The sequence below is a fragment of the Arachis ipaensis genome, chromosome B06 (genome assembly GCF_000816755.2).
Source record: "Arachis ipaensis cultivar K30076 chromosome B06, Araip1.1, whole genome shotgun sequence".
NCBI lineage: Eukaryota > Viridiplantae > Streptophyta > Magnoliopsida > Fabales > Fabaceae > Arachis > Arachis ipaensis.
The window spans coordinates 24,812,091-24,832,880 of record NC_029790.2 but is presented as its reverse complement, the minus strand read 5'-3'; the positions used below and the strand labels follow the sequence as shown (position 1 = coordinate 24,832,880).

Sequence of the window (20,790 nt, the reverse complement as noted above, 5' to 3'; positions counted from 1 at the left end):
TAATAATGACGACAAAATAATAATAGTTATACATGTAAAAAAATAATAAAAAAATAATAGTTTGGTAAATATTTTTTAAATTATTTATTTTGATAATTATTACATTTATTTAATTTATAAAAATAAAAAATCGTTAAACAAAATCAATTTTAACTTAAAAACTAATTTTTGACAATTTAAAAACCAGTTTAGCCTCTTTTGCTATTATAAAGCCAATTTTTTTACCATTTTTGCCTAACCTATAACATATTTATATTAGAAAACCTGATCTCAATACTCCAAACCAAGGTTGCGAGAACCGGACCGGTCAATAAACCGGTAAAGTTACTGGTTCAATGATTTGCTGGTTCGACCAGAGTTGAATCGGGGTTCAACCGGTTTAATTAAATATTAAATAAAATTATTAAACTTAATAAAATTCAATAATTTATAACTTAATAAAATTTAATATTTCACATAATAATTTATCCATTACTTAAGATTAGAGGTTCACAAACAATTTCAAACATCAAAGTTTATAATTAAACAAAAAATAAGATGTACATAATGACAAACTAGTGTTCTACATTCAAAAGATACAATTACTAACTTTCTATACACAAACAAGGACTATCCCTATGGTTTCTATACACAAACAAGGAGTTTTCTAATCAGATATGGCAAATTTCCACAACAAAGAATAGAAAGATATTAGGCTATTAGCAACACCAAATTTCATCCAGGACACACACACATAGACAGGCAGACTATTGCTGTCAAAACAATACAGATTACTTTCTTAATCGTTATTATTAAGGAACACAATTTGCCCTGCTTTGTCCAATAGATTTGCTCACTTTTATTAGGATTTACTGATTTAGCATGATTCAATCTTATCCTCCATAATATGAATATCAAACACTACAGAATATTACAGAGAAAAAATGGGCAAGGAAGATATGTAGCTTTTCAAAAAGATTAAGGCAATCTTGGTTATCTTCAAATTCAACTTTAGCCCAATTTAAGCAGCAAAAAATTGAAGCATCAAAAGATGGAGGAGAGGTGCGACGGCGATGAGGGGCTGTGGCCTGTCGGAGGGTGAGAGGGTGAGAGAAACTGAAGATAGCCCTTTTCTCTTTTTTTTTTCTTCAAAACGACGCCGTTTTGAAGTTTAATTTTCAAACCAATAAACCGTGAAAAAATCGGACGGTTCTCCTGGTTCATCGGTTAACTGCCGGTTTGACCGGTTTTTTCACCGATTTTTTACTAGCTGATTTCTGACCTTATCCGGACCAATTAGGTGACCGGTTCCTGATTTTTCCGGTTGAACTGGCCGATTCGGTTCAATTTTCAGAACCATGCTCCAAACCATAAAAAATGTCTAGGCAAATACTATAGCATATACACCATAAGCATCTTTAAAATAACCGTATCAACAACATCCATCACCATCTATTATATTAGATTTTAATAAACAGTATAGGCAAACATTCATGTTTTTTTATACAAAATAACTAATTTTATAATAATAAACTAAAAAAAGCAATCAAGTATTATTGAATGGGAACTACTATTTCAGACATCGTACTTGAGAATTTAGAATTGAGAGTGGACAGACTCTACTACATACTAAAAGAACATAAGGGTAACACCCAATTCCATTAAACTTCTAAAGCAAAGTTCATTAAAGTCATTTCAACTGAAAAGATGAAATGTGTGGTGACATGACCTCCACTTATCGTAACAGCAGCGCATCCATGCTTACAAATAGAGAACAAAAGCATTACAAGCAAGCAGAACAGCTACAACCATGTCATCAAATGCCATTCTATGGCCAGTTCATAGTTTAAAAATAACTATGCACAACAAACACATAGTACAAATTTTTAGTACCTACACAAAAAGTTTTCACAGGTCTCATTTTTCTGTACAATAGAAAATAATTAGTGTTGAATAACTAGTATTGTCAAATTTGATAATGTATCAACACCAGAATCAACAATTGCGGCAGCAGCAGACACAAAAAATAGCATCATGATTAAGAAGCAAAACCAGTGACAGAGCTTTCACCCCTTCCCACTTTCAAACCATATTAACAACCAAAAGTACTATTATTGGAAAGATAATTAACCTTACATCTACTAATAAAATTCACATCAACCAAAACAATTACTCCAAGCAAAACTCACAAAAAAAAAAGCAATTAAAAAAAGTTGGTAAGTCATAACAAAATGCAACAACTTTGATCTCAGAGTAAACTAATTAAACCCGAGATCAGTTGATGAGACAAAACAACAAAGATCATTTCATGAGACAAAACACAAAACTCCAATGCGCATATTTAAATCTTTATTTCATTATTTCACCTATATCTATCTGCATTCATTCACGGCACTACCAGACTTCACTTAAGCTGCAACATAGTTAAGTTGAGGATTTGAACAAAGGCGGAGAGAGTACCTTATCATTCAAGAGAGCGGAGCTTCGGCGGCGAGTGACGACCGGCAGCGACGGTGAGGTGAGTGAGAGAGGTGAGAGCGTGTCTCAGAGTGAGGTGAGGTTGGGGATGGTTTCGGGGTGCTGTTGAATTAGGTTTTTTTCATTCATAATAAAATGGCATCGCATGGAGGGTGTTTAGAAAAAAATTGAATAATTATCCAATTCGGTCTCCAATGATTTTTGTGATGGACACTTTAGTCCCTAACCCTTTTAAATACCCAATTAAGTTCCCGGAGGCTATTGTTGTTTGTCGAATCCGTTCCTCGTTCAAATTTGTCCGTTAGTGACGGACGGAAGTCGTCTATGTAGAGCATTAAGTATACACGTGGCCATTAAGTGTCACGTGTATCGAAATGGACAATACAGTTCTTGTGCTTATGTTAGGAACGACATCGTTTTTTAGTTCCAAAACGATGCGTGCGGAGGATAGCCTAAGATACTCTGTTGAAACCATATTTGTTCATCATCATCATCATTGTGGTTCTAAAACCCCAATTTCAAGTGGAATGACTCCAAGCAAAGGAAGTTCATCATGTTCGAATCGCCGTGGAAGACATGGTGGTTCTAACTGTAGTGATTTCGGGCATGTTGATAATAGTAACATCAGAAAAGTTGAAACGATAAAAAGAGAACACCCAAATGCTATGTGGTTTATATGCTGTAATCTTCATTTCAAGGACTCCAGAAAATTCTGGGAAGTTGTTTTTCGGATGCCCGCTATACAAGGTAAATTGCAGCTTCAATTTTTGTTGATTTCCATGTATAAGTAAGTTGTTTGAGTGAGGTGTTCTTGTGATTAACAGGAAAGGCTTTTTCACTATAAGTTCTTTGCATGGGTTGACCTGATTATTAAGAGAAAGTCTAGGGAGCCAATGGCCTAAGCGTACAATGTGTACAATGAAGGTTTAGGGAGTATTAGAGATATCATTATTAGTGTTACGTTATCCTGTCAGGTTACGCTTTTGGGATGAGTGGTTTCAGGACATGGTATAAGAGTTCCAGATGCGGAAGGTCAAGAGTTCGAACCTTGGTGAACCCAAAATTAACTTTTTATAACATGAGATGTTTATTATCCCTGGTATCCGGATAGTTATCCTTGGTATCCGGATGGTTATTCTGCATAGTATAAGTGATGTTCATTTAATTCATAAACCAAAGATTTAGCCCATTGTACATATTGTACACTTAGACCATTGGCTCCCTAGCACTACTCGATTATTAATATCAAGAATAATCATGGTGCTGTGGAAGATGTTATGTTGGGTGGTGTTGATGTTGCTAATGTTGGTTCGTTGTGTGCTACTGCTAATAAAGTGCAACAAAAACTCATGGAGCTGCAAAGCAGAGTCGACATGTTAGAGGTTCATCAAAATAGTGCCCCAAAGATTGAATGCAAAAGTAGATGTACTAGTATAGTGTTTGTTATCGTTGTCTTTGCAGTGTTAATATTGACACTAGTAGTAGCCATTGTTGTTTTGTAAGTGTAAGGGCCTAGATTTAGTCAAATGAATAATGTTGAAAATGTCTAATTTAGTTGTTATTTGTTTTGTCTTGAATGAAATGAAACTTATTTGAAGGAAAAATTTCTAAAAGATAAAGTAACACATATAACAGATTAGATTAATTAACCACCGTTAAAAAGGTTTTGTACCTAAACATAAGTTTTAAACAAATTGGTTCGCTGGATGAACAATCAAAATGCCAACCAAAGTTAATCATGCAGTAGTGCATGAACTCCTAATAGAGTATTATACATCTCTGATCAAAAGACAAATTCAAGTTTATCCAATCACATCAAGTAACACAACACATAAAAGACAAACATGTTATTAGTTTTTTTCAAAAAATAAAATCGACAGCTAGATGACTTTTCAAGTAGATCGCTTTTTCCTTGGGTGCTTGAATTATGGGTTTGGAATGAACTGAAACATCTTGGAAGCAGTGCCCTTGCTTACAGCAGTCATTGTTTCTAGGGAGACTCCATGGTGTTGCTGAATCTGTGGATTATGTGGGGGGATGGGTGATGGAGTGCCAAAAGTAGTTAGTGGAAAGCTTGGTCCAGGTTGGTGTGGCCTCACAACAGGTTATTTTGCTCTGGCCATATTGTTTGTAGTGGGTTGAAATTGTAAATTAAAACAACATCAATGACAGTATCTCAAATGTTGTAACTATATAAGAAGCATATGAAAGAAATTTGAGTAAAGGCATTCTAAACTTACTAAACTAGTGGCTAGTCCTATGATATTTTCAATTGGCACCGTTAGAATAATGGGTCTAACATTGGTGGTTGCTTGCTGAAAGACAAGCATTATACAACATAAGTCAAGCAATCTCCTATAATCTAGAGTTATGGTTAACGCATATTATTGAATGATGTACATAAAACTAACCAAATTACGGGTTGGATTTCTAGTATTAGCAGATGAGTGTGGCTGGGAACCACTAGAAACTCTATTCTGCAACCAAATAAACATGTCAAATATAACCAGATTAGTCCTCATCGACTTTTAAAAAGACAAGTTAGTCCCTAACTATTTCTTAAAGAGTTAGATTTAGTCCCCATCAACTTTTAAAAAATATAAAAATCTCATCAACTAAAATAAGAAATGATCATCTGTGGCTGTGGGGTAGATTATGTTAGTTGAATCTCCTCCACCTCCTGATTTCTATTTATTTTCTTCGACTTTGCAGTTTTTCTCCCTGAGGCTGGAGCTCCTTTGCAAATCTTGAAGTTATGTCCTGATTCTCGACACTTACTACAAGTAACTCTAAATCTCTTCTTAGTTTTTGTTCCATCAGCCTCATTTTCACTAGGATCTTTTCTTCTCTTCTGTATTGGGCGACCAAAAGGCCTTTTATGGTTGGTGGAATTGGACTCATCAAACCTGTCTTAATCCAATACTCGTCACTATTAACGGGTTGAACACAATACTGATATGTGGCTCTAATTGCACCCATATTCAGCAAGGGGTGAACATATGTTTCAGGGCGATCTCATCTCCTAACAATGGCAGCAAACACAAGGAAGATCTGTGAGTTGCCAATTATTACACGTGCCCTTATTTTGGCCTAAGTGTACAGATAGCTTCTTAGATCCCTGTTGAACCTCAAAGATTTTGCACTCATCATCACCAACCCAAACTGAAAACCAATACCTAACATCCTTCACAAGATCATCAAGTCTCTTCTGTTGCACAGGTGCTAAGTCAATGCCTGTATGTGTTGATAAAACCATCTTATACTTGGTCATCCTCCTCATAATGTATCATCGTAGTTCTTCGCACATTGTGAGTATTGGGAGGTTGAGTTCCTCCAATTCCATCACGTAGAACCAAGCTTTGATCATTTGAAGCTTTAACATTAGTAGAGTTAGAACCTTCTTTATCCATAGAGGCATCAGCAGCCTTCTCGGCATTAGTTTCACCATTCCCTCCATCATCAATATCAACATAATTCTCAAGATTATATGAATTAGAGGCAGAATTAGGCTCATTAGATTCTTTTGAGATAGCAGAGTCACCTCCCCCTTTGTCTTTCTTCTGTTTTCTTGGCTTTTTTACTCTTTCCACTCCATGAACACAATCACATCTTACCCTCCTTTGATCATTCTTAACATACCTAATCTTCCTACCTTCATATATAACATGATATTTAAGTGCATTTTTGAAAACTTCAATTATTGAAAACTCCATGCCCAACTGAAAATATATTTCTCCAAAATCAGCTCCTTTATTAAATTGTAAAAATTCATAATGTTTTTTCTCATCCTCAGAACTCTCAGGGATTAGCAACTCTTCAGATTCATATTCAAAGACAAGATCCTCTTTTTCTTCTTCACCATCCTTCCATTCATCATTCTCATTAACACTTTCTGGCACTGGACTTGGCTTATGAGGATTTGGTCTACCAGAATTTCGCTTAGATAGTGTCGACTTTGGATCAGAATTGGGCTGAAATGGTGTGAACCTTGGAGCAGAATTTGGCCCACAACCATCTCTAAAACTTGCACCAGAAATAGGCCTAGTAGCATTGGGCCTTGCACCACTTTGTGGTCCACCAGTTCTAGACCTTGTACGAGAGCTAGGCTCAGAAAAATTGGGTTTTGCAGTACTTTGTGGTCCACCCATATTATTGCTTTTCTTCTTCTTTATAGTCTTCTTGGGTGCCTTTTCCTTACACTTCCTATCCACATAACTCTTATGGGCACTCTTTTCTATAACAATAACACAATCTTCTTCACTGTCATCATCATCCTCAAATCCTAGTGGAGGTGGTTCGTATGGCTCGTCCTCCGTGCTCTCATAACCATAATCACTTGAGGATCTATCAGCAATTTCATCATGTTCAATGTCAAAGTCTGAATTAGACAGTGAAACATCCAAGATATGGTAATCAAACTACAGATAAAACTCATCTATCTCTCTATTCTTCATCTTATTCTCTCGTAACTCGTTAATTTCTACATCTCCTTTAATAGGATGCAGTCCAGATTCCAGGTCAGATACAGTGCTGTCAAACCAGTACATAACTTTATAATCATGGTAGCCTAATCTCTTGAATAAGGTCTCCAGATCAAAGAAGTTAATATTATCAATATCCATCTTGAAAAACATCTCAACCTTCCCATCAATATATACAAGCACACCTTTGTTATCCTTTAAAAATAAGGACCACAAAATCATCCATTTGTAAAAATTTGGGATACAATAATATTAACAACATTGACTAAAAATCCTACATAGTACATGATCACACTAATATTAACATATCACCTGATAAAACTATCACTTTTCATGAAAAAGCTCAATCATATTTTAATATTACATTAGCCTAATAGTTTTGAGCTAATATGTTGTATCATGATAAAAATATTCATTCATATGTTAAAGGCCATTAAATCGTTTTAAACAAAGAATTTCTTAGTGATGACCTTGATTACTATGATACTGGGATAAATGTCTATGTATCTGAAAAATGGGATGATAATTTTGGCATATCACATAAGGAACTATTGGCCAACATATATTATTAAAGAGACACCCGACTTCTTTGTACAAAATACAGGAGTGAGCTGAGAAGTACGTCAACATGAAAAAAACTGCTCGGTTAAAAGATCTTACTCCCAAGACAACATAATCAATACCAAGCTAGAGAGGAAGAGAAAGAATCAAAGAAAAAGTAAGAGTATAGTTCAGATAAAACTCAAAGATATTACAATTACACTCCATTACAGGTTTTTTTTTGTCGACATTTACAGAAAATAGACCAGATTTATTATTAACTTTAATTGTCCAGGCTAAAACTCATCAATGAAAAAGGAATATTCTTTTTTCAATTACTTACGTACTTTATTTTTTGGCCCTTTGACCCCTCAGTACAAAATAAATAAATAAATAATTTAAAAATATATTTTTTAAAAAAATCCTAATCACAACAAAATAAAACATACCACAAAAAAAAAAAAAAACAGCAGGAAATAAATAACAAAAACATGTCTAATGTTCTGATTAGGGATGTACATAAAAAAATCAAAATGTGGTTAATCGGTTAAAAAATCATAACCACATTTTGGTTAACCAATTTAACAAAATAATTTTAAAAATCATATTCATATTTTTTAAAATTGATTAACCAAAACTAAATTTAAAAAAACTAGTTTTTAACCGGTTAACCAAAACTAAAAGCAAATTTAAAAAAATGATATTTTAAAAAACCGGTTTTTTGTCCAAAAATCGGTTTTATTTTTCCAAAAACCAATTTTTCTATTCTAAAACCAATTATTTTTTCAAAATCAATTTTTTTATAACCGATTAAAAACCGATTTTTAAATTTTATAACCAATTAATAACCAATTTTATCATATAAAACCAATTTGATTAATTAACCAAATTAAATTTTTGGTTAACCAAAAAATAAATTTGGTTTTTAGATTAATCAAACTATATACAGTTCTAGTTCTGATGTTATCCCTGCATTATCATCAACAACTAATAAAATCAAACACCAAGCTATTCCTCATAGTTTTTAAACGGCCAGTCAATAATCTTGGCAACCTCTTTTGTTTTACTCTAAGACTCTAAGGTAGCGTTTATTTTTAGAGACAGGACACAATATGACACTCAAAATTATTCTTTGTATACTGTGTTTGGATATGATGTACAAGACAGTAATGTAGTGTTCAGTATTATGTTTGAATACATATAGACAAGACTAAAATATTATATGAAATGACTAAAATAGCCATGTGATTTCAAATTTTTTGGTACAAATTAATTTAATAGAGAATGAAACAGACAATAAGAACTTGAAAAAATGTTCCAAATAGGAATACATATGGTTAATATTAACAAAAAAATAAATCTGAGTTTGATTAATTAAAAATTTTGTTTAGGATAATAAGCCAAATTTAATTTTAAATACAAAATCAGTTTTAAAAGAGAATCCGTATTTACATGAAAAAATTAATTTTTGCACATAAAATTTATTTTTATTTAGAAAACCAAATTTTTTTTTATCTAAAAATTGATTTTTCTTTTCAAAAAATTGATTTTTTTTAAAATTATATAAAATCAATTACAACTTATAAATTATTTTTTAGCATTTTAAAAGATCAATTTTACCTTAATAATATTTATCTTTCAAAAGTCTCAAGACTAATTATTTTTGTTATTATTTTTATTACAAATCAAATAATATAATATAAGGTTAAAATGATATTGAAGTAAGAACGATAAGAAAAAAGAAATTATCCAACCCAATAAAAATTTCTACAAAAAAGATAGAATAACTGAAAAAAGAGAAAGGAGAAGAACGTAGAGATAGAGAAAGAGTATGGAGACCTTCCTGAGAACAACGCAAATTAGGAAAAATAAGAAGGGGGTAATAATAGAATAATAAAAAATAGGGTAAAGTATACTTTTTGTCCCTAAAGTTTGACAAAAGTTTCAAAAATACCCCTAAGTCTTATTTTGTTTCAATTTTGTTTCAAAAGTTTTCGATTTGCATCAAATATACCCCTGACAGCTAATTTTTCAAAAAATTTAAGATCAATTCAACAACAATATCATAAGAACAACCCTCAACACAAGCAAATCAAGCATAATTTTCATGTATTATTGTTAGATTAGTCTTAAATTTTTTGAAAATTTAGCCGTTTAGGGTATATTTGATGCAAATCGAAAATTTCTGGGACAAAATTGAAACAAAATAAAACTTAGGGGTATTTTTGAAATTTTTGCCAAACTTTAGGGACAAAAAATATACTTTACCCTAAAAAATATTTATGGACAAAAAAGAAAAAAAATCATAAAAAAAAATCAGCGTCCCTCTTCCAAATTCTGTGTCTATCATTGTCATTCGTAAAAGAGTGGACACAAAAATATAAAAGACTGTCTCGGAAACAATATGTTTAGTGTCCATGTCTTTGCTTTCAAACACTTTTTAAAGATGTGCTGTCCATGTCTCTAAAAACAAACGCTACCTAAAAGATGCTTTTTGGTCATTTTTTTACAGACTTGCCTCCTACTTCCTAAACTAGCTTTTTAAAGTAATTAGACCAACTCAGTTCTAATTCTAATACTCACATTCAGAGGAGGGGGAATGAGATCATAAACCACACGATGATTGGTGAATGCCTGAAAAAACGGAAGGGAACAAAAAGAAATCACTTCTAATTCCATGGTAAAGTCTCTAAACCTTATTCGTCCAAGGCTCTTATTATGATTATGTACAAAGTATAAGGAACATGTTGCAACTTGCAATATATGAATAAAAACACACATCAATCACTGTCATTCCAACAGCAGAGAATGGAAAGGCCATATGCTTCTAGCATAAATAGGCTGCTAGGCGTGGATCTGCCAGATATGGAAGACCAGTTCTAGCTCCCAAAGCCCTACACTTGGCAGCTGCCTGCAATAAACACCATGAAAAAAATATAAAAAGAAACTTCATAGTCCAATTCCCTTGCTTTGACTTTAACTTTTGAATGCCACTTAAAGTTTATTTTGTATAATCTTGGCGTAGCTTACCACTTGAGCAGCAAATGGTAACATTTTCTCTGGTTCCATGTTTGTGCAGATTGCTACAAAAGAAGTCAGAGCATAACTAAGTATTTTACAAATAATTTGAAACACAGCAAGACACCAATTGTGTCATTTAACTGAGTAAAAAATATGAGCTCTTATGTGCATCTGCTAATCTGAGCTTAGTCGCATCAGTGACTATACCTACCATAAAGAATAGCACCAATAAATGCATCTCCAGCACCAGTTGTATCAATCAGCTCACCATCCGGTATCCTCTCTGCTGTTCCAAGAAAGAATCTTCCACAAACTGTCCCTCTTCCGTTTGCTCTAAATTTTTTCACCCCCTGGGAAAATCATCTACATGATTTCTTCCAATGCTTTTGAAAAGTACTTCATGCATCAATGCAGTGATTCCTTCTAATGTATCTCATGCCAAATAACCAAAGTTGTAAGATATATTCAAGCATGTGGTTTTACTTCAATGCTTTGTTTGGATTGAATCTTCTAAGCTAAAACTCAAATAATTGTGGTTAAGTGATGAAATTTGGTTGCTCTGGGGAATGTTGGGATGCTCCACCACCAGAGATCCTCGATTGTCAAATTGACAAGCTTTTACATCATCAATAACCCTCAAAGATCTAAATTACTAAGCTGATAAGCTCTAATTCAATTGCATCTAGGAATATATCTTCGTAATGAAACAAAAATTGTATAAGTTTTAAATTCCACAATATTTTACCGACGATATACAGGTTGGGACAGCCAAGCTATCATCCTTCCTTTCATATAAGGATTCAAAGAAACAATCTATATCATTTTCTTCTGTATCAGCATCCTCTGCCAAAATGAGCATTGTGTTTTCCAAGTTAACATTTTGCTCGAAGGAAAAAAAATGCAATTCAATGCAATATACTACCCTCTGAGGAATTAAAACATTAACAAGAAAAGGCCAGTTTTGTATTCACCGTTTGCACTTCTTTCCAACATTAGACATCCATCTTCACCCAAAGTCACAATCACAAATTTGATATTTGGCAATCTTAAAAGCATGGAAACCAGTGCACTTGGGATAGATGATGCATGTGTCCAAGCCTAACAACACATAAAAATGATATATCCAGAATAAACTACACCACAAAAAATTGAATGAGCATATTGACACATAATACAGCAACGAGTTGAAATCTAAATGCATAATGAAGGAGTCAAATCAGGAAATATATATATTATGGTGCTGAGAAGAGGAGCATTTTGTAAAAACCATGAAGAGTAAGTCCAAACACACAGGTCTCCATCTTTTGGGTGCTGAAAAGATAAACATTTTCTATAAATTCTACTACCAAAACCAATCCAAAATTACCAGTCCAAACCAATTCAAACTGTATGCAGAGTAAATGAGAACAGATGAGAAACAAGTGCTTGTATTACCTTAGGAAACCTTGCAGAGCATACAGCAAAGTCAGCAAGTTTCAGAAGCTCATCCAATCCTTCCTTAGGTGATTCGGCCTCAACTAAAATCGGTATCTTATTTCGAGCGGCCTGCATTTGAAAATTCAGCAGTTAAGTCCATGTTAGTATATCAAAAATCAAATTTTAACAAAAGAGTTCCAAATTGTTCCTAATGATCACTTTCTAAATTTCACCTATGGTCATGCAGACTAACTGCATTAAGCATTATTTATCATTCACCAGAATGCATACCTGGAAAACTTTTATCATGCTACAGTGAAGAAACTCAAAGCAAAAGTAAGATCGTGATTACCTCTTGTGCAATGAATAGAGCAGTATCGGTAGTCAGTCCATCAAAATACACTAATCTTGCTTCATTAAATGCAGATAATAAGGTTGATTGGGATTGATCATCTGGCATCATGGGAGGATGTGCAGGGGTGTAAATACTAGTCCGAGTTTTTCTGAAAGTTTTAATTAAAAATTACAGACAATTAACTCAAATCGTAGGATAACTTTAAGCCATACACTCTGTTAATTGTATTTCACTTTAAAAAACTAAAAAAGTAAATAGAAAACAAAAGTATTATCAACAAAAACACACTTCAGGCTCCTAGCTGCATTTGGAAAACTAGCAGAGTTACTAAGCATCTTAATGTGATGAAAGAATTGATATACAATACCAAGAGGGAGGTGGCAAATGTTCTAAAAGTACACTTACACAAATATTCATAAACAGGAAAATACTTCTAAGCGAAATTTTGGGTTCAGAACACGGTGAATGAAAAAAGAAGAATGTTATCTGCAAAATAAACACACAAACAAACAAGCAGATAAGCAAAGAGCATTACGTCTGGTTGTCGATTAGAACATACGAAAACGCGGAACTACCACCCTTTGATACCTGGAAAATTGATGGAGAAAAAAAAATTAAATTCAACTCAGAAGAAGCCACATATAAATAAGGATTACGGAACAATAGCCTGCTAAGATAAAATGAACAGAAGCACTCCGATCTATGAATTGTTGCTAGCACCAGGACAAAGGAGGTGTCGACGGCGTCGCGCTGAAGCTCGTTGAGAATAGCATGGCCTTGGGAATCGTCGCCGACCTTGGAGATGAGCTTAGGCTTCAAGCCGAGTCTTGCGGCGCAGGTTAAGGCGTTGCCGGCATTGCCACCTCCTTGAACCTATAAAAAAAAAATGCAAGCATATTCAGATGCAAATGACAGGATGACTGAAAGAGCAATGAATGAGTGGAGTGAAGATCACCTTGAAGGAGGTGGTGCGGACCTTGTCGTCGGGCTTCGGAAAAGAGTCAACGGTGGCCAAGAAGTCAACTGTAGTCATTCCGTAACCGATCACAACGACGTCGTTTTCAGGAACGCACATGCTTGTGATTGTGGCGCGGCGAAATCGAAGGTTGGAGTTAGAATTGAAACGAAGAGGAAGAAGTGGAGAAGAAGAGTTGAAGAGAGTGCCATTGGCCACGCATAAAGAATTCCACATCGTTGCCATTTTCTCTCTCTCTCTCTCTCTCTCTTCCTAGTCTGTTGAGACTTGACACTTGAGAGAAAGAAAGTTGAAGAAGAAGATCAGAGGTCACAGTTGATGAGTGTGACCGAGTAGGCGAGTACAGTTAAACGGTACGGAGGAGAAAGATGGCGTGTTAGGCTTCTATGCTAAGTTTTAACATTAGTATTGAAATTTGAGAAGGCGTATTTCAACAAAGTCGTTGTAGTATAGTGGTGAGTATTCCCGCCTGTCACGCGGGTGACCCGGGTTCGATCCCCGGCAACGGCGTTTTTTTAATTTTTTTGGGTTATCGGCGCTTACTAATAATTATTTTCCCAAAACTTACTTTTGGGCTATTCTTATTGGGCCTTCGAATATTCAAGGAAAGAAGCCAACCAATAATATATACTTGTCTAATGTCTTGTATGCTACATTCAACAGCTAGATTGGATGCCCATCAACTGTTATTAAGTAAAACTTACTTTATGGACCCCCCAAAAAAAAAAGGTTAAATATACTTTGTACCAAAATTTTAAATAAGGACTTATCAATATTTTCTTTTGAAAATTTTGTAAAGAAAAAAATACAAAATATAATTTATTATTTATTTATTGAAGCAAAAAGTTTAAAAATGGTTTTTTTATTTAAATAAAATAAAAAGGGACCAATATTACCTAATTTTCCTAGACCAATTTTCAAGACGCGAATCCCTTATTCCTAATAATATATAAATCGTCCCAAGCCTGTGTATTTTGAATTATATAACCGTTACACCCTAAAACGATTTATATTTGGAAGTGCTCTCAAGAAATACATATAAATCGTACTAAGATACTGAACTTTCAAAATCAACATAATGATTTATACGTTTTACACCTAAAACACATTGGAGGAGGACGATTTATGTGCAAAAGCTAACCCTCAGTAGTCTAGAGTGATTTATGTGCAACTTGCTAATGCACAATAGGCTGTGAAATTCGTCTGGGCCAAGCATACCAGGCCTGTCTCCATGAATAGCAGCCAGCTGTTGATCTGAAAATGCCAATTGATTCATTGCCTCAAGAGCTTGACTGAGCTTGCGATCTCCCGACACGTTGTGTCTTCCTCGCCATCGATATCATCACCAATAATGAGTGGTTCTGAATCCGACCCATCATCGCCTATAGCCTTGGCAAGAAGATCCCTATCTCTAACCTCCATGAATGCTGGTGTACCATCCAATATAAGTGCTACTCTCATTGCTGCTACAAGCTCTCCAAAGATACACACATCATCACCCAAGTCATCTGCATTTTCTGCTTAAAGTCTTGAACGGACAAATTTGCTGCAAATGATGGAGACAAAACATAGGCAATAACCTGTTGACCCACTGCAAGTGAATCGTCACAGTCTATTGTGCATTAACAAGTTGCACATAAATCGTCCTTCCCCAATGTTTTAGGTTTAAAATATGTAAATCATCACATCCTGGAACGATTTACATTGATTTTGAAAGCTCAGTACCCTAGGACCATTTATGTGTATCTCTTGAGAGCGCTTCCAAGCATAGATCGTCCTAGGATGTAACAGTTAATATATAATTCAAAACACATAGTCCTAAGACGATTTATATATTATTAGGAATAGGGAATTTAGGTTTTGAAAATTGGTTTAGGTGAATTATCATAACATTGGTCTTTCTTTATTTTATTTAAATAAAAAAACCTTTAAAAACTTCTTAGTAATGGTAACATTAACATTGCCCTATGCTAGACTTCCTTAAGAAAACAAAATTCAATTAAGAAGCATCTAAAACCATTTACTTTTGTTGCGAGTAATCTTTTATTAAACCAACATATCAAGATTATGCTAAATTAAGAAATCTACTCGGAAGATGGAAAGTTGTTATGCTAAACTAAAACGCTTTTAATTTTCCTTTTTTTTTATGAAGCATGAGGGTAGTAGGAAGTTCACATAAGTCATGCTGAGTAATAACAAAATCAAATGATTTCATTAACAAGTAAAAGGTAAAAGCATAAGCATATTAAGCTGGACCTCTCACTCTTCCAACTGTGATGAAACTGAACTTCAAACCATATCCGATATGATTTTAACCAACCAAATATAAAAATCTACTGCATGAATGATTCTAGCCGCGGATCTGTATGGTGTGGAAGGCCACTTCGTGCGCCTAGAGCTCTGCACTTTGCTGCCGCCTGCAATCGCCATGCAGCTAAGTAAGATAAACCATCCATGATGTAACTAAAGTACCTGATATGATAGCTATGCAACATTCTTTTTCATTAATAACCGTTGCAAAGACTACTCACCACAGTAGCAGCAAAGCACAGCATGTTCTCCCTTGAAAAGTTGGCACAGAGAGCTGAAAAGCAACCCAAGGCAGCATGTGTCTTAACTTCGATATATTCGTTTTGGAAACAACTAAGAAACATGAAGTTTTGAATTTTGAACATGTAGAAGGCTTTTTTATAGTTTGATCCATGTCGAAATAGATAAATATAACAATGTAACTGATAAAATCTGACACGTAATCATACTTGTAACCTCCAATGATGAGTTGTAGAATGACATGGTAGGGGAAAAGAATCGAGGAAAAAGCACCAACCCCGCACGAAAGCAAAAGAACTATAGAGAACAAAGGTGTTAGCATTACCATAGAGAACAGCTCCAGCAAATGCATCTCCAGCACCAGTTGTATCAATGAGCTCAGATGGTGGTATGTTCTCGGCAGTTCCAACATATAACCTCCCACAAACTGTTCCTATGCCTTCTGCCTGCAATTTTGTCACTGACTGCAAGTAAAGAAGAACAAGTATATCACTTAAAAATGTTCACCAAAAGTTCAAATAAGCATTAAGTTTGAGATCACTAATTCTCAATATAGAGGCATGAGGTGATCTGAAAATTTAATATATAATTCAAATAATTATGTCTGGGAACAAATGCAAGCTGTTTGTTAGTCTTCTCTTTGTAAGACATTAATATTAAATATACTGTCTATGCCAAACATTGGCAATTGAATGCAGGGCTACTAAATGTGAACAACTGTTTTCTGCAAAGGTTTATTGGCATCCATGAATGTCTTCCCAATATTTGCTAGATCATCTAGCTTCTAACCTTAGCTAAAAAACGTTGGCTTTATTTTAGTAACTTTTGAATTTGTGATACAGTACCACAAAAAAAACATCTGATGAGTTGTATACGTCAATAACTTGCTCATGCAAGAGGGTACGCAAACAATAAGGTAGCGTTTGGTGGAGAGACAGAGACGAAAAGACTGAGACTGAGAGACAGAGACTAAGAGACAGGGATTGAAATAAATCTCAGTATTCTGTTTGGTGCAAAATGGGAGACATGAATTGAAACAAGAATGAAACTCTAATTTAATTTGCAAAAAGGGTAAAATTGGAATTAATTAATTGAAATGAAAGTATTTTAGGTATAAAATGTTATTAAAGTTTCAGTCTCCATCTCTAAAAATTTCAGTCTCCTGTGTCCCTACTTTTTGGAGGTACTGAAATTTTAGAGATAGAGACAGAAATTTTAGTATCAGTCTCTGAACTAACAAACACGATACTGAGTCTCACTATCTCAGTCTCTGTCTCAGTACCTCAAAACAAACGCTACCTAAGAACCACATCGATGTCCACAAATCCATACGAGTAATTTGCTTCAGTTATTATTTGCAATACTTGCATAGTTCATGGTGCTTACAGACAAAGTTTGCTTCAGTAATAGCACTGTAGAGAAAGAGTATGATGTGTGTATTGAGATTACCGATGATATGCAGGTTGGCATATATGTGCTCCTATTCCTTTTCATCTCCAGAGATTCTAGTAATCTGTCCACATCCGCTTCTTCCCTTGAAGCACCCTCTGCAGATTTTTATTTTATTTTATTATATTAAAACAAAGGTAAAATAAATATGAATTGTTTAAGCTAAAACCACATGAGAAATGTTTATTGTACACATTTTATAGAGAATACCATGCTTACTCCTCCATCATTGGATGAGGTCCCAATAAGGGCCATGCCCTACTTAGTGGCGGATGATGGATGAGTGAGCACAGTATCCTATAGAAAAAAGGAGTAAATTAAAAATAACTCAAAGCAGATACAACATAATTTTGACTTTTTTTGACAAGCACTATGCATAATTCAAATGGATCCAACATTCCAACTAAAAGAAAAGGTGAAATGGGAATATCACATATGTACCATCAACACTTCTCTCAAGCATTATGCATCCATCTTTTCCCAGAGTTACAATCACAAATTTGACTTTGGGTAACCTTAAAACCATAGAAACGAGTGCTTTTGGAATAGTTGTTGCCCCTGCCCATACCTGTCAGAAGAGATAGGTACATCATGTATGTGTGCAATCAATGATTCTTAAAGGACAAAATTAAAGCACAGGTTATGCAAACACATAAGGACAAAGATAAAATTTATTTATATACAGGTAGACTAGAAAGATAGCATGTCAAAATCAATTCAATTCTAATGTCAAGAAACACGGTTGATGAGAGAATTCTAAAATTATGTTGATTCTTATAAACATATATCACTTCTAGAGAAAACAATTGACTTGCCTGAGGAAAACGCGTTGCACATGTAAGATAATCGGCCAATTGAATGAGATCATCAAGCCCTTCTCTGAGCCTTTCGGCATCCATTAAGATAGGTATATTCTTCCTAACTGCCTGCACTGGAATATATGCAATTTTGTTTAATGCACTTCTTCAACCTCCAGTACCAGGCACCAGCAGAACAAAATACACAATACAAATGATGAATAAAGGGAAGCTCCATAGAAACAACAAAAGAGAAACTTGGTTCAATTTCACGTAACAATGTTGACATAACTTTTATGCCATGGAAACTTTATTTATTGCAATTTAATCACTTATATTTCTCCATCATATAAGCCATTGATCTTATGTTCAACCATCAGTGTGAGGAGTTGCAATGTATTAATACAAGACAATAAGCAGTTATGGAAGTTAGTCTTTCACCAGATACAATATAGAAAGTTCTGCATTCAATAACTATTTTCCATAGAGACTTCAACTTGTAAAAATGATTAGGCTCTTAGAATTCAAACAACGTGAATGCATGTAACAACCTCGTGTGCAACAACCAAGGCAGTTTCATTCAGCCTCCCATCCAAAAAAACAATTCCTGCTCCGCTCAATGCAGAAAACAAAGTTGATTCAGGAAGTTCAGCTGGCATCAGTTTAGGAAATCCTGGGGTATGTATACAAGTACGGGACTTCCTGAAAAGTTACATGAACAATTAATTGATTTACGGAAAAAAATTTCAGCAGCCACATTAGCACCAAATTCCTGAACATCTATCAATTAAGAATAATCATACAGCATAGTTGTTTTATTCTTATTAAGAGAATGCGCAACCTTTCCTTTTCATGCCTGCATTACTGCTGCTAAACAACAGTTTCAGTCACTTAAATTGTGAAGTATCTAAAGCTGATTAGCTTATAAATAGAAGATAAGAGAATATTAGAAAGAAAAAAAGAAAGAAAGAGGAATAAAAAAGAGAAGTATAGGCAAAAAAGGGTTTGCAACTTTTGTTTACTTTGATTTTTCTATTCAAGAAAAATAAAAATACAACACAATCCACTATTTTATGATCAAATCCAAGCACGGGACTTCGACTAGATTCTCAATTAGATCCACCTAATCAATGCCCTTATTTTCCTTCTGGAATTCGGATAACCAAATTACTCAATAAAGAAAGATGGTGTAGCCATATGTAGATAGGATTAGTACAATGAGTCAAAACAATCAAGAGAGTAAGTAATGAATTAAGAGTACTATATAGGTCAAATTTTCAATAAAGATTGACAACAGTTAGAATGATCATTACGTTTGACTGTCCACAATGATATAAGTAAATGGTGAAGTCCCTTCCTCGGATACCTGCAGATAAAAGAGAAGTAGATAACACAATAAGATAAATTACACATGCATAATAAAGAGTAATTTACCGACCAACGACTAGAAACAAATCAGATAACTGCAAGACTAGAAACTGAAGATCACAGAAACAAAAAGCTTCATGGAGATTGCAAACAGTTAGTTTACCACTATAAAAGATGTATCAACACCATCAGCCTGTAATTCATCTATTATGGCCCTGCCATGAGTGTCATCTGCAACCTAATAATAATCGGGTGTCAAACAGGTTCATAACTATTACATAAAAAACAGGTTATCAAATTAATATCAACATTTATACAAGACTAATAGGATACGAAGGATCATAGACTATGCGTTAGATTTAACAAAAAAGGGGTAAGAACCTTGGATATAAGCCTTGGCTTGAGTCCCAAGCGAGCAGCACAGGTTAGAGCATTTGCTGCATTGCCACCTCCTTCAACCTAAACAAACAATGCAAACAATTAATACCAAAGAATGTTGCCTTCTTTAACCCCGAAAATAAATAAATGATTAAAATTTCCTATCTTAAACCGTGAATATGGATGAACCTTGAAAGAAGTGCTTCTGATTTTTTCATCAGGTTTGGGATAAGCAGCAACAGTGGCCAACAAATCAATTGACACTGATCCACACCCTAACTGCACATAAACAGAGAGGGAGAAGTGAGAATTAGAAAGGGAACATGTTTTGAGCTTCAAAAAATGAAATTGGATGGAAGGTAAAATAGAGAGAGAAGCAGCACAAGGATGAGGTTTTCATTTTCAGGAATGGAATCGGAGGACATGGTAATGGTAATTGTAACGGACACTCAACTCAAATCTCTGCAACAGCCAAGAGAGCCTCGTTGACTGTAACATGAAAACCCATACACCACAAAGCAAAGCTCCATTTAATTAATGGTGTATGCTACGGTGATGATGCTAAATTTTTTTTCCTCATGTGATGAAGTGAGTTGGCAGACAACGGATGGTCACACGTTATGTTTTTTTTTTTGGAAGTTGCAACTCTTCTATTCCTTTTATTAGGTCTCTGTATTTAATTAGGTCTCTGTATTTTTTTCCTTTTAATTAAGTCTTTGTACTAATTTTTTTAATTGGGTCTCTATATATTTTTTTTATTTGGGTCTCTGTACCAATTATTTTTTAGGTGGGTCTCTATAAAATTAAGTCAATTATTGCTAAGAGGGACCTAATTAAAAAAAATGGTGCAAAAATTCAATAAAAAAAAGTATAAAAACCTAATTAAAAATTTCACAAAATTATAAGGACCAATAAAATAAGGTGACTTCGGTTTGAACAGAATAGTTTTAGAGGTTTCATTTTTTTTTTCTAAATTGAATTAAATCCAAGAAGTGAGATGTG

General features: G+C 34.3%; 3 protein-coding genes, 1 long non-coding RNA gene and 1 other non-coding gene across 6 annotated transcripts; 2 read left to right on the top strand and 3 right to left on the bottom strand.

Moving 5' to 3' along the window:
- On the bottom strand, positions 1,116-2,731 carry LOC110263247. Its single transcript, XR_002348566.1, has 2 exons — positions 2,440-2,731; positions 1,116-1,371 (listed from the first exon to the last, which is right to left on the bottom strand). It is a non-coding gene; the product is annotated as an uncharacterized LOC110263247 (long non-coding RNA).
- Positions 2,817-4,018, top strand: LOC107648113. Its single transcript, XM_021104305.1, has 2 exons — positions 2,817-3,204; positions 3,282-4,018. The coding sequence occupies exons 1-2, from the start codon at positions 2,832-2,834 to the stop codon at positions 3,299-3,301; spliced, it is 393 nt and encodes a 130-aa protein (XP_020959964.1). The 5' UTR covers positions 2,817-2,831; the 3' UTR covers positions 3,302-4,018.
- Positions 10,099-13,607, bottom strand: LOC107647865 (sulfofructose kinase). 2 transcript variants are annotated; one of them, XM_016351915.2, is made up of 10 exons: positions 13,226-13,604; positions 12,991-13,143; positions 12,806-12,858; positions 12,268-12,418; positions 11,934-12,044; positions 11,471-11,597; positions 11,245-11,342; positions 10,711-10,849; positions 10,509-10,561; positions 10,099-10,389 (listed from the first exon to the last, which is right to left on the bottom strand). In XM_016351915.2, exons 1-10 carry the CDS (start codon positions 13,469-13,471, stop codon positions 10,306-10,308), a joined length of 1,215 nt encoding a protein of 404 aa, XP_016207401.1. In that variant the 5' UTR covers positions 13,472-13,604; the 3' UTR covers positions 10,099-10,305. The 2 variants fall into 2 exon arrangements, with proteins under 2 accessions (XP_016207401.1, XP_020959963.1); XM_021104304.1 differs by lacking the exons at positions 11,245-11,342; positions 11,471-11,597 and having other exon boundaries at positions 13,226-13,607.
- Positions 13,685-13,756, top strand: TRNAD-GUC. Its single transcript has one exon. It is a non-coding gene; the product is annotated as a tRNA-Asp (tRNA).
- Positions 15,350-20,369, bottom strand: LOC107647866 (sulfofructose kinase). The gene is made up of 12 exons (XM_016351916.2): positions 20,172-20,369; positions 19,978-20,067; positions 19,792-19,869; positions 19,574-19,648; positions 19,356-19,408; positions 18,594-18,744; positions 18,061-18,171; positions 17,687-17,813; positions 17,246-17,343; positions 16,122-16,260; positions 15,778-15,830; positions 15,350-15,663 (listed from the first exon to the last, which is right to left on the bottom strand). Exons 1-12 carry the CDS (start codon positions 20,211-20,213, stop codon positions 15,580-15,582), a joined length of 1,101 nt encoding a protein of 366 aa, XP_016207402.1. The 5' UTR covers positions 20,214-20,369; the 3' UTR covers positions 15,350-15,579.